The sequence below is a fragment of the Cervus canadensis genome, chromosome 6 (assembly GCF_019320065.1).
Source record: "Cervus canadensis isolate Bull #8, Minnesota chromosome 6, ASM1932006v1, whole genome shotgun sequence".
Classification (NCBI taxonomy): Eukaryota; Metazoa; Chordata; class Mammalia; order Artiodactyla; family Cervidae; genus Cervus; species Cervus canadensis.
The window spans coordinates 47,743,598-47,759,075 of NC_057391.1; the positions used below are offsets into that span (position 1 = coordinate 47,743,598).

Sequence of the window (15,478 nt, forward strand, 5' to 3'; positions counted from 1 at the left end):
AATTCTGTATCAATGTAAACAGTGGGAGGTGAAGTCTGTGAAAAAGAGCCTCAATCACAAAGACTTATTGGTCAAATCAGAGTCATTCTGTCCACACCAGGTTTCTCATTAAACATGGTCATGTATGTAAGACTATTTTAAAACATGTTTTTCTAAACATTTTAATATATTAAGTATGGACATAAGTATAGAGGGTATATTTGATGCAACAAATAAAAATCAATATACAAAATTTGATAAAATTTTATTAAATCTATACTGTTAATCAGATACTGTGCTACATACTAAAGATATAAAATAGGCTACAGACTATAGCCTACTGGAGGGCTTATAGTAAAACGGCTAAACATGAAATAAACCCTTTTATATTACAATTAGGGACTCTCTGAAATCTGGAAAGGACAAATTTAGGTCAAAAGAAAAGTTTACCAGTTAACTTACAAAATTCTATCCTAAGAGACTACACAGACAAAAACAGAAATTATTCAAATGTTTTAAAATTTATGAGTGAGGAATTTACAACAGGATAGCACTATTATAGAGTCTTTGGTTTTTGCCAGTCTCACCTCTCTCTAACAATTGTAATACCCTGAAACACTTATATTCTCAGTCTTCCCTAAAGTTGAAACTTTGAAAATAATCAGCTCACATTTTTTTCCTTTCAGTGTTTTAAAACTTCTCCTAAAGCCATAACAATGATGAATGTGAGAAAATATGAATGAATATGAGCCACTGTAGGATTGTAGTTTTACTACTACTGATTTTTTCTGCTATGTGTTAAATTCTTGGTTGCCAATCACCCAATTTTCTTCAAGGGAGAGTATAACTTCAAGCTTACACCTATATATATCTTCTACATTTTAAACAGATTATATAATATTAAAATAACTAAATTAATATAACTAATAATCTCCATAAAGAATAAAACTGATATATATAAATCTATAAACAAAGAGTTTGAAAGAGTATTTTGCCATTTTGTTCCTGAATTCAAATTATGATAATTAATATAAAATATAAATTAGGGAAGGGTGCTTATAAAAGGACTACTACTTCTTTAAGCCAATAGTTCAACTGCTTCTTAGAATTTTTCTTAAAGGTACTGTTAACGTGGTAAAATTTTAAATTTAAACATAAGATACATTTTAAAAATATATTTGCAGTAATATAAAAATCTGTCATAAACACACACAGTAATTTCTTGTGTTGTCATCAAAAGCAAAACTGGAAAAAATATGCTCTTTGTTTATATTGCAACTTCTGGTAAGGATTCTTAATTAGGAAGATTGAAGTTCTGTGCTGCTCTTTTTAAAATTTAGGCTTGAACATTTCTGCTCACACAAATTATACAAAAAGATTATTGTTACATCATACCTGTGGAGCATTAAAAACCAGTTTAGACTCAATTTTATCAGCTTGGTACTAACTCTGATGCTGGGAAAGATTAAGGGCAGAAGGAGAAGGGGACAACAGAGGATAAGATGGTTGGATGGCATCACCGACTTAATGGACATGGGTTTGGGTGGACTCTGGGAGTCGGTGATGGACAGGGAGGCCTGGCATGCTGCAGTTCATGGGGTCGCAAAGAGTCGGAACAACTGAGCAACTGAACTGAACTGAACTGAACGTACTATTCTCAAAATGAATGGTAATTAAATCACAATACCTTATAAATAGTTTTAGAGCTTATTTTAAACACAGGGTACTTTTTGTCTGACATGTTGATAAGAAATGCAAGTAGCTGTCAGTGTTTGTTTCAACTTTGAAACAAAACTTTCAGTCATTTTTCAAGAGTCCAAATCATCTTAATGGAAGCACATCCTGAGACTGCAAGACAAGACTTGAAACAAAGTGCTGGTATCATTTGCAAATACTTTTCACTCAAGATTTTCTCAAGTCTGTGCAACAGAAATGAACTAAATTTTGAGGTTGATATGAAACTGCAACTATGATCTACAATTTCTAATTTCAAATTTTTGTATTAATTACAATAGCCTTACTGATTTCAATAAAAAATGATACAACTTTGATAAATGATATAAGTTTAACCATAGGGCTTCCCTGGTGGCTCAGAGGTTAAAGCGTCTGCCTGCAGTGCGGGAGACCTGGGTTCGATCCCTGGGTCGGGAAGATCCCCTGGAGAAGGAAATGGCAACCCATTCCAGTATTCTTGCCTGGAGAATCCCATGAACGGAGGAGACAGGAAGGTCCACAGGGTCGCAAAGAGTTGGATACGACTGAGCGACTTCACTCACTCACTCATTCATAAGTTTAACCATATCACTTTACACTTATAAAATATTCACTGGTTTTATAAATTGAAGGTTAACATAAGATTTCATTTGAAAACAAGTTTCTACTGTGAAAAATGTTTGGAAATCCTTGCTTTAAGTTACAAATTCCAATAGAACTGAAATGACTTAGTATGCCTATTTGGCTTTAACTACAGATTTCCTGGAGGAGAACATGGCACCCCACCCCAGAATTCTTGCCTGGAGAATCCCATGGGCAGAGGAACCTGGCAGGTTAGTCAATGGGGCTGCACAGAGTCGAATACAACTGAAGCGACTTAACATACACACAGATTTCCTACCTTACACAGTGATTCAATGTAACATACTTAGCTTTTCGATCTTATTAGGACTAGATTATCTAACATTCAAATTCAAGAAATTTTGCAATATTGAAATTAGTTTTCTTGTTGCTATCTGGACACTGGTGAAAGTATGTATAAGGGTTACTTTGAAAGTAAACATAAAGGTTCCAATGATATGTTTCTTCCCTAGCTGATACCGTCTTCAACTGCAAGAACCTGTGCTCTTCTTGCCTTCTACAGTCAAACAAAGGAAGAATACTGAAGAAAATGAAGCTCTGCTTGCTTACTTCCAGTTCCAGTAATTTTGAGCCTGGTGGTCCCTTTATGTTAACCTTCAATTTATAAAACCAGCGCATATTTTATAAGTGTAAAGTGATATGGTTAAACTTATATCATTTACCAAATTTGCATTATAATGATGCTGTGAAAGTGCTGCACTCAATATGTCAGCAAATTTGGAAAACTCAGCAGTGGCCACAGGACTGGAAAAGGTCAGTTTTCATTCCAGTCCCTAAGAATGCTCAAACTACCACACAACTGCACTCATCTCACACGCTAGTAAAGTAATGCTCAAAATTCTCCAAGCCAGGCTTCAGCAATACGTGAACTGTGAACTTCCAGATGTTCAAGCTGGTTTTAGAAAAGGCAGAGGAACCAGAGATCAAATTGCCAACATCTGCTGTATCACAGAAAAAGCAAGAGAGTTCCAGAAAAACATCTATTTCTGCCTTATTGACTATGCCAAAGCCTTTGACTGTGTGGATCACAATAAACTGTGGAAAATTCTGAAAGAGATGGGAATACCAGACCACCTGACCTGCCTCTTGAGAAACCTGTATGCAGATCAGGAAGCGACAGTTAGAACTGGACATGGAACAACGGACTGGTTCCCAATAGGAAAAGGAGTACGTCAAGGCTGTATATTGTTACCCTGCTTATTTAACTTATATGCAGAGTACATCATGAGAAACGTTGGGCTGGAAGAAACACAAGTTGGAATCAAGATTGCCAGGAGAAAGATCAATAACGTCAGATATGCAGACGACACCGCCCTTATAGCAGAAAGTGAAGAGGAACTAAAAAGCCTCTTGATAAAAGTGAAAGAGGAGAGTGAAAAAGTTGGCTTAAAGCTCAACATTCAGAAGACTAAGATCATGGCATCTGGTCCCATCACTTCATGGCAAATAGATGGGGAGACAGTGGAAACAGTGTCAGACTTTTATTTTGGGGGGCTTCAAAATCACTGCAGATGGTGATTGCAGCCATGAAATTAAAAGACGCTTACTCCTTGAAAGGAAAGTTATGACCAACCTGGATAACATATTGAAAAGCAGAGACATTACTTTGCCAACAAAGGTCCGTCTAGTCAAGGCTATCGTTTTTCCAGTGGTCATGTATGGATGTGAGAGTTGGATGGTGAAGAAAACTGAGCGCCGAAGAATTGATGTTTTTGAACTGTGGTGTTGGAGAACTCTTGCAAGTCCCTTGGACTGCAAGAAGATCCAACCAGTCCATCCTAAGGAGATCAGTCCTAACTTCATTGGAAGGACTGATGTAGAAGCTGAAACTCTAATACTTTGAGCACCTCATGCGAAGAGTTGACTCATTGGAAAAGACCCTAATGCTGGGAAGGATTGGGGGCAGGAGGAGAAGGGGATGACAAGAGGATGAGATGGCTGGATGGTATCACCGACTCGATGGACATGGGTTTGGGTAGACTCTGGGAGTTGGTGATGGACAGGGAAGCCTGGCATGCTGCGATTCATGGGGTCGCAGAGAGTCGGACACGACTAAGCAACTGAACTCAACTGAACTGAACTGAGTGGTTCCCTCGTGTATTACAGAATAGTATCTCCAAAGAACAAGCCAAACAATGTGAACACATTTAAACAAAAGTTCCAATGATATGTTTCTTCCCTAGCTGATACGTCTTCCACTGCAAGAACCTGTGTTCTTCTTGCCTTCTACTGTCAAACAAAGGAAGAAAACCGAAGAAAATGAAGCTCTGCCTGCTTACGTCCAGCTCCAATAATTTTGAGACCAGTGGTCCCCGCCCATATTACAGAATAGGATCTCAAAAGAATGTGCCAAACAATGAAAACACACTGAAACTATGAAATAGCAGATTTAGTCCTAATGGCATACCCTAGACATCATTTGCTGAACAATTTCCAAAATATAACTTAATTGTAAAATATAAACAAATGAGGGAAGATGAATCAATAACAAATTCACTTGAAAGTCAATTTTTTCAAGGAAAACACTAGGTTATGATTTTTCATAGGTGTGTAGAATGGTATCCATGTTTCATTCTTCATTTTATACTGTTTAGTCACTAAGTCGTGTCCAACTTTTGTGACCCCATGGACTGTATATAGGTTCATACAAAAGAGAGATCAGCAAAGTATGGCCTATGGGTCAAATATAGCTGTGGGCTGAAAATGGTTTTTACATTTTTAAAAGGGCGTAAAAAAAAAGAAAACAAAAAAATATGCCTGAAAAGCCATTGGTAGAGACCAATGAATATACCCATAAGGGCAAATTACCTATTTTAATATAACAAAAATTGGGTCTGTTACCTGCTCATAGTTTAAACGCTGAATTTCTGAAATTTCTTTTGGCTTTGTATCAAGCATGTAATCTCCTGTAAAAAGAAATTGTAAAGTTGCCTTTTAAAAATATCACTTTTTTTCTAATTACAAAGGTAATATATTTAAATTATAAATTGTAACAATAAGTAACATAAAAAAGAGCCCCCACCCAATTCTATTCAGAGAAAATCATCAGAGAAAATCAATGTTAACCGTTAGCTAAGATCTCATATTTTTTTCAGTGTACATCCTATGTTTTGAATTTATTTTTCTTCCTTAATGAGTATCTTTCCACGTCACTACAATAAAACTCTAAAACGCTTTACAAAGTTTCATGGATATCAGCAATATAATTGTTACCCTAATACCTTTCCAAGAATGAGTGTTATCAGTCTTCTGAATGTTGCTTTTCTTAGAAGTAAACAGTAACTTTTTCGCATTTAAGAAACTGATATATTAGTGATTACCAGTAGGGAGAAGGAAAGGAGAAAGGCAAGCAAGTGGTATGGAACTGAGATACAAAGTACTATGTATAAAACAGATAAGCAACAAGGATATATTGTATAGAACAGGGAATTATAGCCACTACTGTGTAATTTTAAATAGAGTATAATCTGTAAAGAAACCGAATCACTAGGCTGTACACCTGAAACTAATATTGTAAACCAACCATTCACCCCTCCAAACTGATATCTTTTTATACATGTATTTTTATTTGGTATCACTTTTTTAATATATAAACGACTTTTAGTATATGTCACACTTTTTAAATATATGTAGCATCATTTTAATATATGCTGTACCTTTTGATCTATGTTTTGCTTTTTAAAATATATATTAAAAAAATAAATAAAAATAAAATATATATTAGTTATACATACTTTTCTTCAAATTGCCTGCCTATACAATATTACATTTTTCTTATTGAACTATAAAAGCTCTTTTTCAATTAGACAAATGAGAACATTTCCTGTTATATGTGTGGTAAATTATTTTTTTCCCCATATTGACCTCTGACTTTATGATAGTGCTTTTTTGCCTATTTTTCACCATATAGAAATATTTAATTTTACATAGTCTCATTCTTCTATTACAGCTTCTGAGCTTGACGTTATGTTTAGAAAGATTTTCACCACTTCAGAGTATACAAACATTCACATATAATTTCTTCATGTAATTTTATGTTTGTCTTTTTTTACATTTAAGTTCTTTACATTATTTGGAATTAATTTTTATATAAACAGTGATATATCGGACCAACTTCTCACTCAGCCTCCTAAACCACTAACAAGTTGATAAATTGCTTTTATATAACTTTTATTTTTAAATTCAAAATAAACTTCCAATGACTGTATCAAGTACTCTTTCAATGTCTCCAATTTTGATAACCAGAGAATTCCTATAAACATCAATATATTATTATCTGTGGGTTTATTTAGAATTTTAAGACAGCAAAATCGAACTAATAATAATATTATTATACCATAGGTAAAGGAACTCCAAAAATACTAAATTCATTCATTCACAGAAATATATAAGCAAGTATATTTAACAAATATTTTTGAAAACTTACTATAACTGGCACATTGTATATTTACATGTTGAGATTTTAATATAGCACTTAACTGAAAACTACGCTGAGTAAATTTTATACATTATTTATTCAAATAATTGGGACCATATTTGCTATACTTTGATCCTTTATTTCATTTAAGTTCTGTAATTATCCTGATACAACACTGTAGTGTATGTTTTTCTAACATTTTAGCAGGGTCAGGATGCAGAATATTATATAATTCAATACTAAATGACCCTAGGTATGCTATCATAGAATAAAGCTTATGTGTTACGAGTGTAATAAATATTGGGAAAGACTCAGATAAGCAACTTCTCTTTTCCTGAGGTCAGAAAAGATATTTTGACAAGAGAAGAATGGCCTCGCTAAGGGAGGCAGCCTCTTTGACGTACCCTACTGCCCGGTATTCACACCTCTGTCTAATCCCTTTCCCTTGATTGTGGACTGGACTCAGTTCCAGTGAATAAAATACAACTGAATTAATGAAATGTCACTTAAAAAATTAGAAAAGAAAACACTGTGTCTTTCATCATGGTGCTGTCTCACTTGCTCACTCTGAAAAATGCCACGTGTCATGTTCTGAGCTGCCTTATGGGAGAGGCCATGGCAAGTAACTGAAGGAGGCCTCTGGCCACAGTTAATGAGAAACTGAGGACCTCAGTCCAATGACCTGTGAGGAACTGAATCCTGTCAAAAACCAAGTAAGCAAGCTTAGAAGTAGATCCTCCTCAGCTGGGCCTGGAGATAAGACTGCAGCCCCAACTGAAACGCTGACTGCAACTGTGTAAGAGACCTTAAATGAGAGTCATCCAGCCACACTCAGATTCCTGACCCACAGGTACTTTGTGACAATAAATGTTCATTGTTCAAAGCAACTAAATTTTGAGGTGATATCTTATGTAGTAACAGACATCTATATTTTTAGAAAAGTTTATAATAGAGAGTTAGATATTTTTAAAAGACTGATTTTGAGTTTTTAAGGGAACATACTTCAGTTTTAGATATCTAAAAAATCACCTCTTAAGATTGCTGTTTTGTCTAACTTATCTAGCCTTTATTTCAAAATTGATCAACAACACTATTTCAATCAAAAAGTATTTATTGATAGTTTATTCCGTGTTCAGCAACAGGTTAAAACAAATAACCTGTTTGGAAATGACTGTTTCTCTTAAAAAACTAGTAATCTGGTTAGGTAAAGAACATACAGAAAACAGAATAAGATAATAATAAGGTATATATAATATACTGTAAACTGTAATAAATGCCTTAAGTATCACACGATTTTGAAAAGAGATATTGAGATAGCCTGTAGCACTTAGAAATCTCCTTTGGAGCAGGTAGTATCTAAAGCAAAACTTGCCAAGGCAGTGAGGGGAAAAGCATTCTTCGAGGGAGAAAGAATGAAGGAAAAAGCATGTATAAGAAACATCATGCCCTGTGGACAGCTTATAAGGAGGTTTATACATAAGATTGGAGAAGGCTGTGGCAACCCACTCTGGTACTCTTGCCTGGAAAATCCCATGGATGGAGGAGACTGGTAGGCTGCAGTCCACGGGGTCGCTAACGGTCGGACACGACTGAGCGACTTCACTTTCACTTCTCACTTTCATGCATTGGAGAAGGAAATGGCAACCCATTCCAGTGTTCTTGCCTGGAGAATCCCAGGGACGGGGGAGCCTGGTGGGCTGCCATCTATGGGGTCGCACAGAGTCAGACATGACTGAAGCGACTTAGCAGCAGCAGCAGCATACATAAGATTTATGTTGCAGAGTGGTGGGAAATGTGGCTGGATGGGTAACCTTGATCAGATTACAGAAAATCATAAATACCACATTGATAAGTTTGGTTGCTTGTGAAGATCTTAAGGGATCTTTGTTTTTAAGTCGACAAGTGAAGGATAAAATTAGTGCTTTAAGAAGATAACATTTGTAAACAGTCCAGTTTGGATAGTAGAGAAAACAAAAGAGCTTGCAATAAACCACACTCCCAAATACCAGTATACCGAGAGGAAAGAATTTCAAAGAAAGAATCCCTAAGACTTTGCTACTAATGGGATATTCCAGACAAACAGAAATCAAGAAGCAAAAACGTGACAGCTACACTAGGCCAAAAACAGCAGACAGGGTTTGTCAGTAGGGAACCTATCCCATGGTAAGCACCTGGAAAAGAAGAGACGCAATTAACTGTAGGCAAAATTCAGTTCAGTTCAGTTTAGTTACTCAGTCGTGTCCAACTCTTTGTGGACAAAATTTTGTAGGCAAAATTAAAATGCTTCAGTATTGCTTTTACAGTATTTATGTTCAAAAGATAAATTATCTTTTAAGAGCGAGGGATTGGCTGGTTTAGCTTTTGTTGTTGTTCTTCTCTGCTATCTGCTTAATAGAGAGAACTTCATGTGGTGGGAAATATTTTTAAAACACACACATACACACAGTATATATAGGGCAATGCACAGGTGGGAGCTGGCAGTGCAGAGAGGAAGAGACACTGGTCTGCAGCAACAGCTTCTACTACCAGCCCTTGGAACACACACCCCTGTGCTCAAGCAATCATTGTCAATGACAAAGTGACTATTGAAGTTATAGTTGTAATAAATTAATGCTAATAATTTGGATATTTTATTTTATTTCGGGCTGCTCGGGTAATGTCAGCCCTTAACCAAGCATATGTGGTTTTTTCCTTTTATTTTTTTCTTTCCGGATACAGCTGTAAAATATTTGGATATAGGAAATGTTGTGTAATTCTTGCAGCCTTGATATTCAGGGTGGATTGTAAAATATAAATTTTTGTGAGATTTCAAAGATTATTTTGATAACATTATTTACAGATTCAAAAGATGTGGTTATCACAAGTCTGCTGAGGGGGAAAACTACTGCATAAAATATCTAATTTGGAATAAATATTTCGCATCAGTTTGAAAAAAAAGAAAAAATATCTTTTAAAAAGTCAGACAGCACCACCATCCCACCAACTATTTTCCTCACTATAATATGGTGCTAATCTCACGATCATACAAACTATAAAAATCATACTATACGTTTGAAACAGGAGGGAAGGGGACAGGGCACAACCCCTGAAAGAATGATAAAGTCTGAGGACACAACATAAACTGATTAGAACCAAATGGGTCCAAAATGGCAGACAAGTCAACTTGGACTAGACCTTGATCCTCAAGATACATTCATTGTAACACATCAGCAAGCTAAATGACACACGTAGAGGTACCACAACAGTTTCAAGGGTCGACCAAAAAGTAGACAGTGGCCCAATTTCGAAAATCTCCACCCCTTTCCCAAAATAGCTGGAATAATCCTCCCACTTAATAGACTACGAAATTATCCAGCCCCCAAAATCTAACCACACCATATTTCAAGACCACACTCTCTCTGTTCGAAGGCCCATGATGTTGTCTGTGGCATGTGCTTCTCCCAAGGTTACTCCTGCCTTCAGACATGGCCTACACTCTATCTGTGTATTGTGTTTCTAAGTAAATCCACTTCTTACATATATCGCTTTGTCTCTCACTGAATTCTTTCTACTGAGACATCAAGAACCTGAACTTCCATTACACCCCTAAACCAGCTCTGTGATCTCAGTTGGAAGACCATGGGTTTTGGCTGGGTTCAAGTTCTGGCCACGTGGGTTAGAGTCCCAAGCAGGGTTTTTGCCAGGTTTGAGTCCTAAACTGGGTTTTGGCCAGGTTTGAGTCCCGGCCACGTGGGTTCAAGTCCCAATCTGAGATGAACGGTTTCACATTCCAGTTTATGTTGTGCTTCTTTACCTTATCTTTCTAACCATTTTCTGCCTTTCACCTACACGTCATTCCCATTTTATTTTATTAGATCTCCCAGTACTTCCCAGGTATCCAAGCTTTCATGTTTCTTTCTTGAGGCCAAAGTTCTCCAAGAAGCCATGTTCAAGTTTGGCCCTGCTCTTGTTATTCAGTTGTGTACGACTCTTTGCAACCCCATGGACTGCAGCATGCCAGGCTTCCCTGTCCTTCACCATCTCCTGGAGCTTGCTCATACTCATGTCCATTGAGTCAGTGATGCCATCCAATCATCCTCTGTCATCCCTTTCTCCTCCTGCCTTCAATCTTTCCCAGCATCAGGGTCTTTTCTAATGAGTCAGTTCTTTGCATCAGGTGGCCAAAGTACTGGAGTTTCAGCTTCAGCATCAGTCCTTCCAATGAATATTCAGAACTGATTTCCTTAGGATTGACAGGGTGGATATCCTTGCAGTCCAAGGGACTCTCAAGAGTCTTCTCCAACACCACAGTTCAAAGGCATCAATTCTTTGATGCTCAGCCTTCTTCATGGTCCGACTCTCACATTCATACATGACTACATGTGGAAAAACCACAGCGTTGACTATATGGACCTTTGTTGACAAAGTGATGTTTCTGCTTTTAATAAGCTGTCTAGATTTGTCATAGCTTTTCCTTCCAAATTTCAAGGCCCTGCTCTAGAAATTTCCAAATTAAAATCCACACCTCTTCTAATCTTTAACAATCAAAATTCCCATTCCCCATGGTTCCTCATCTGGGTACAGGAAAGTCTTCAATGGTTTCTTTTACAATATTTCTACTAGTGCTTGCTTATTAATGCAAAATGTCTCTGGTTCCTCCAGAGAACTTCAGTCATCTCAAGAGAACAAAATCCAAATAGCTTAGAAAACTAAACAGTTAGTTCTGGCAGAAATGGCCTTGAATAAATTTTATCTTTGGCAAGGCAGAGTTTCCAGAATCTCTCTTATCAAATCACTCTTGCTCACTTCTCCCCTACCTGCCATTAGGATCATATTACTTTCATGCTATCCCTAGTAGTCCAGTACCCTCACCCAGGACTTCCAAACCTCTTCACCTACCCCAGATCTAAACATTTCTTCATCAATTTTTCTTTTCCCTATAATTTAAAAAACTCTCTACTCTATGTCCTGCTTCTTTAGGACTTTTTAAAACATAACAGTTGGATAAATTTAAAATACCAAGATGTACTAATTATTTTCTTTCCAAGAAAAATACCATGTTAACATTTTCTTAGCAGAGTACATTTGTGCAGTCACACTGACTGTATTGTTGACAACTCCAAACAATGTGTCTATAGTACATGATTAGTAAATATTTGCTGGATAAGAAAAAAGAAAAAGGAAGCTAGAGACAAGAAGTACAAACTTAAAATACACACCTGAGTGGTAGGAAGGGAGAAGAGATACACTTTTGAGAATACTAGCCTTTCAGCATTTAAAAAATAATAGTAGAAGGTGCCCAGGTTGAGAGCACACATTATTTAACCTTTCTGAGCTTTGGTTACCTCATCTGTAAAATCAAGAGGTATTATAATTTATGATGCTTTTATTGCTACTTCAGTCTTATCTTTTCCTACTATTAGTACATCCATTTATATGCCTTCTGCCTCTGCTCACGGGTCTCTGCCATTACAACTGCATTCTTTAGCTACAAGAACCAACAGCAAAAGAGCTTATTTTGTCCCAGAAGACAGAATAGAAAAAGGCAAGAAGACTGATGGTAATAACAGAAGGAACAGGTTAGGTAAATGATATCAGTCTATGGTAGCACAGACAGCAGAGCCAGGATGAAATAAGAAGCTGTGGAGAGGCATCATAGTGTAGGTTAGCACTGTCCAATAGAAATATAATGTAAGCTGTATGCAACCTCAAATTTTTAATAGCCACATTTTTAAAAAGTAAAAAGAAATAGGTAAAAAATTTTTTAAAAATATTTATTTGGCTGTGCCGAGTTTTAGTTGTAGCACTTGAGATCTTTGATCTTTGTTGTGGCATACAGGATCTTTAGTTGTGGCATGTGGGATCTAATTCCCTGCCCAGGAATTGAACCATGGCCCCCTACATTGGGAGTGCAAAGTCTTAGTCAGTGAGCCACCAGGAAGTCCCAGAATTAGGTAAAAGTAATTTTAATAATATATTTTATTTAGTGCAGTATATTAAAAATATTATCATTTAAACACATAATCATTACAAAAATCACTGATATGTTACATTCTTTTTTGAGCTAAATGTTTGAAATCCAGTATATATTTTACACTTATAGAAAATCTCAATTCACTCTGGCAATATTTCAAGTGCTCAAAAGCCACATGTGGCCAGTGGCTACTATGCCAGGTGGTATAGGTTTAGGTGATTATAGTCATGATATGAGAACAAAGAAAGTAGGACAGATAGCAGTTGGATATGGAAGAAATGGATAGGAAACTGGGCTCAAAAATATACATTTTCTACATATATTAGGCATTCAAAAATCTATTGATATTTGACCACATCTGAACTGCTATTACTATTTCCTGATCGGTCTCAACCAGACAATCCTAAAAACTACACTTAACATGTTGTTTACTCCTCTTGAACTAAAATACATGAGGCAGCCTACCATAGTAAACAACTTCTCTGACTGGCTTCCAAAACTCCTCAGTTTAGCTGTAGCCTACTAACCCAATCTCCAATCTACCTTTCTGTAACATGCAGAGTTACCAACCACAGTCAAATTGTACTCAAATCACCCTTCTTCCAAACATGTCTTACAGGGGTTTCCCTGGTGGCTCAGTGGTAAAGAATTTGCCTGCCAATGTGGGAGACAGGGGTTCAGGCCCTGATTTTGGGAAGATCCCATGCCTCGGAGCTACTAAGCCTGTGCTACTGAGCCCATGTGCCATAACTACTGAAGCCTGCATGCCCAGAGCTTATGCTCCACAAGAGAAGCCACTGCAATGAGAAGCCCACGCACCACAACTAGAGAATAGCCTCCACTCACCACAACTAGAAAAAATCCTGCACAGCAACAAAGACACAACACAGCCCCACCCCAAAAAATAAGTAAAATTAAGGGGAAAAAATGCCTTACATTTATTTACCTTGAGCTTGAGCTTAAAATAGTTTACACCTAGCCCTAAAACAATCTTTCTCCTTTTTTACAAGGGATCTAAGTATACCACCTTCTTTACAAGGATTCTAAGTATACCACAAAACCCAAGGTAAGTCACATGTTCTCTACTAAACCTTTTCCTACTCTTCACCTACTTCTCATACCCATCCATAGACAAACTTCTCAAAAGTTATCTGCAACTGAGTCTTCACTTACTCATCTCTTAAATGCTCCTCAACTCACCATTTCATTTCCATCCAGTCACTCTACTGACATTGTTTCTGTGAAGGTTACAATAACTTCCATGTTGCCAAATTATGTAGAGAATATTCTCCAGTATTCAACACTCTCTTATTCTCCCTCCTAGCACTCTTCTCTTCTTGGCTTCACTGGATCACCCTCTTCTGGCTTTTCTCCTTTCTTCTTAGTGGCTACTCCTTCCCTTACCATTCTGTCTTCTAACATGTATTTCAGCAGGGGCGATGTTGCCCCCCTAAGAGGGCAAAAACTGATTCTGGGAGGGTAGGGGCAAAAATATCTTAGATATTATAAGGGCTTGTGGCCTTCAAAGGGCCACAGAGCACGAAGAGACACACAGTATGTCTGTGGTATTAAAATTTCCTGGAGTGATTAGGACAAAGATGTCTACAAAGGCTCCTTGGGGGGTGGTGGTGGGGGGCAATACTGAAAAAAAAGGTTGAGAAACACTGTTCTACCCAATTTGGGCAGGCTGGGAAACTTCAGGCGACAATCCTGTACCCATTTCTCTCTTTATTCTTTCTCTCTTAATGATCTCATCTGTTTCCACAGATTTAAATAGCATCTTTAGACTTGTGTGTGCTCATTCACTCAGTCATGTCCAACACTTTGCAACCCCATGGACTGTATGTAGCCCACTAGGCTCCTCTGTCATGAAATTTTCCACAAGAATACTGGAGTGGGTTGCCATTTCCTTCTCCAGGGGATCTTCCCATCCATGACCACTAAATTCCTATTTTGGATTTCAACGTCCTCTGGAACTCATGGTCTCTCAACAACAAAGCTACTAAATGTTTTTTCTTAATGTTTCCTTCGCCTTCTGCCTAAATGAAATTTGGCTCTGCCTTGATGACACTGCAGCCCTTTCAAGTCATAGCTCTTTTCTCGCTTATACTTCTTTACCAGTGAATCTGCTGGTGGCAGATATCTACTTGTTCCTTATGATCATCCTTTCCCCTCATCCTCCCTAAAACTCAGTTTTAAAACCCATGCCATGATATACTACTACCCATTATTCACCCACCTGGTTATAGCTCTCTACGAACTTTTAGGTCAATCTCCCTCATTCCTAGCTCACTATCTCTCTATGATACAAATCCTGCCATAATTTTTGATAATTTTAATGCTCATAGAGATGACCCACCTAATACTTTGGCCTTTCTGTTCCTTGACCTCTTTTCCAACAAAAATCATATATTCCACCTTATATCAGAAACTCATTCCCTATGATCATACAATTTTGTTACTACCAGGTTCCAAAAATTCTTCGACTATATTAGGGCCTACAATCCACTAAATCCTGTCACATTTTTCTTCAATGTATTTATATCCACATCTCCTCTTTGTGCAACTTAAATATTATGGCTCATTATTATAATTATATCACAGGTATATCTACACATAACTTCAATTCCCTAGACTCTTTCTTCAACATACTCACTTGGCAAAAACCCAGCTCTGGTTAAACCCTGCTTCTCCACTATGTAAGCGTATACTCATGCAGCAGAATGTGACTGCAGCAATCATACCACCAACGCTGGCTGGTCTCACCAACCCCA

General features: G+C 37.2%; 1 protein-coding gene across 2 annotated transcripts in view; it reads right to left on the reverse strand.

Moving 5' to 3' along the window:
• Nucleotides 1-15,478, reverse strand: part of MINDY2 (MINDY lysine 48 deubiquitinase 2) — a 75,895-nt gene that overhangs the window by 38,495 nt on the left and 21,922 nt on the right. For both annotated transcript variants that reach the window (XM_043471835.1, XM_043471834.1), the window contains exon 3: nucleotides 5,176-5,240. In XM_043471835.1, the coding sequence (XP_043327770.1) occupies nucleotides 5,176-5,240 (65 nt within the window). The remainder of the gene's footprint in view (nucleotides 1-5,175; nucleotides 5,241-15,478) is intronic.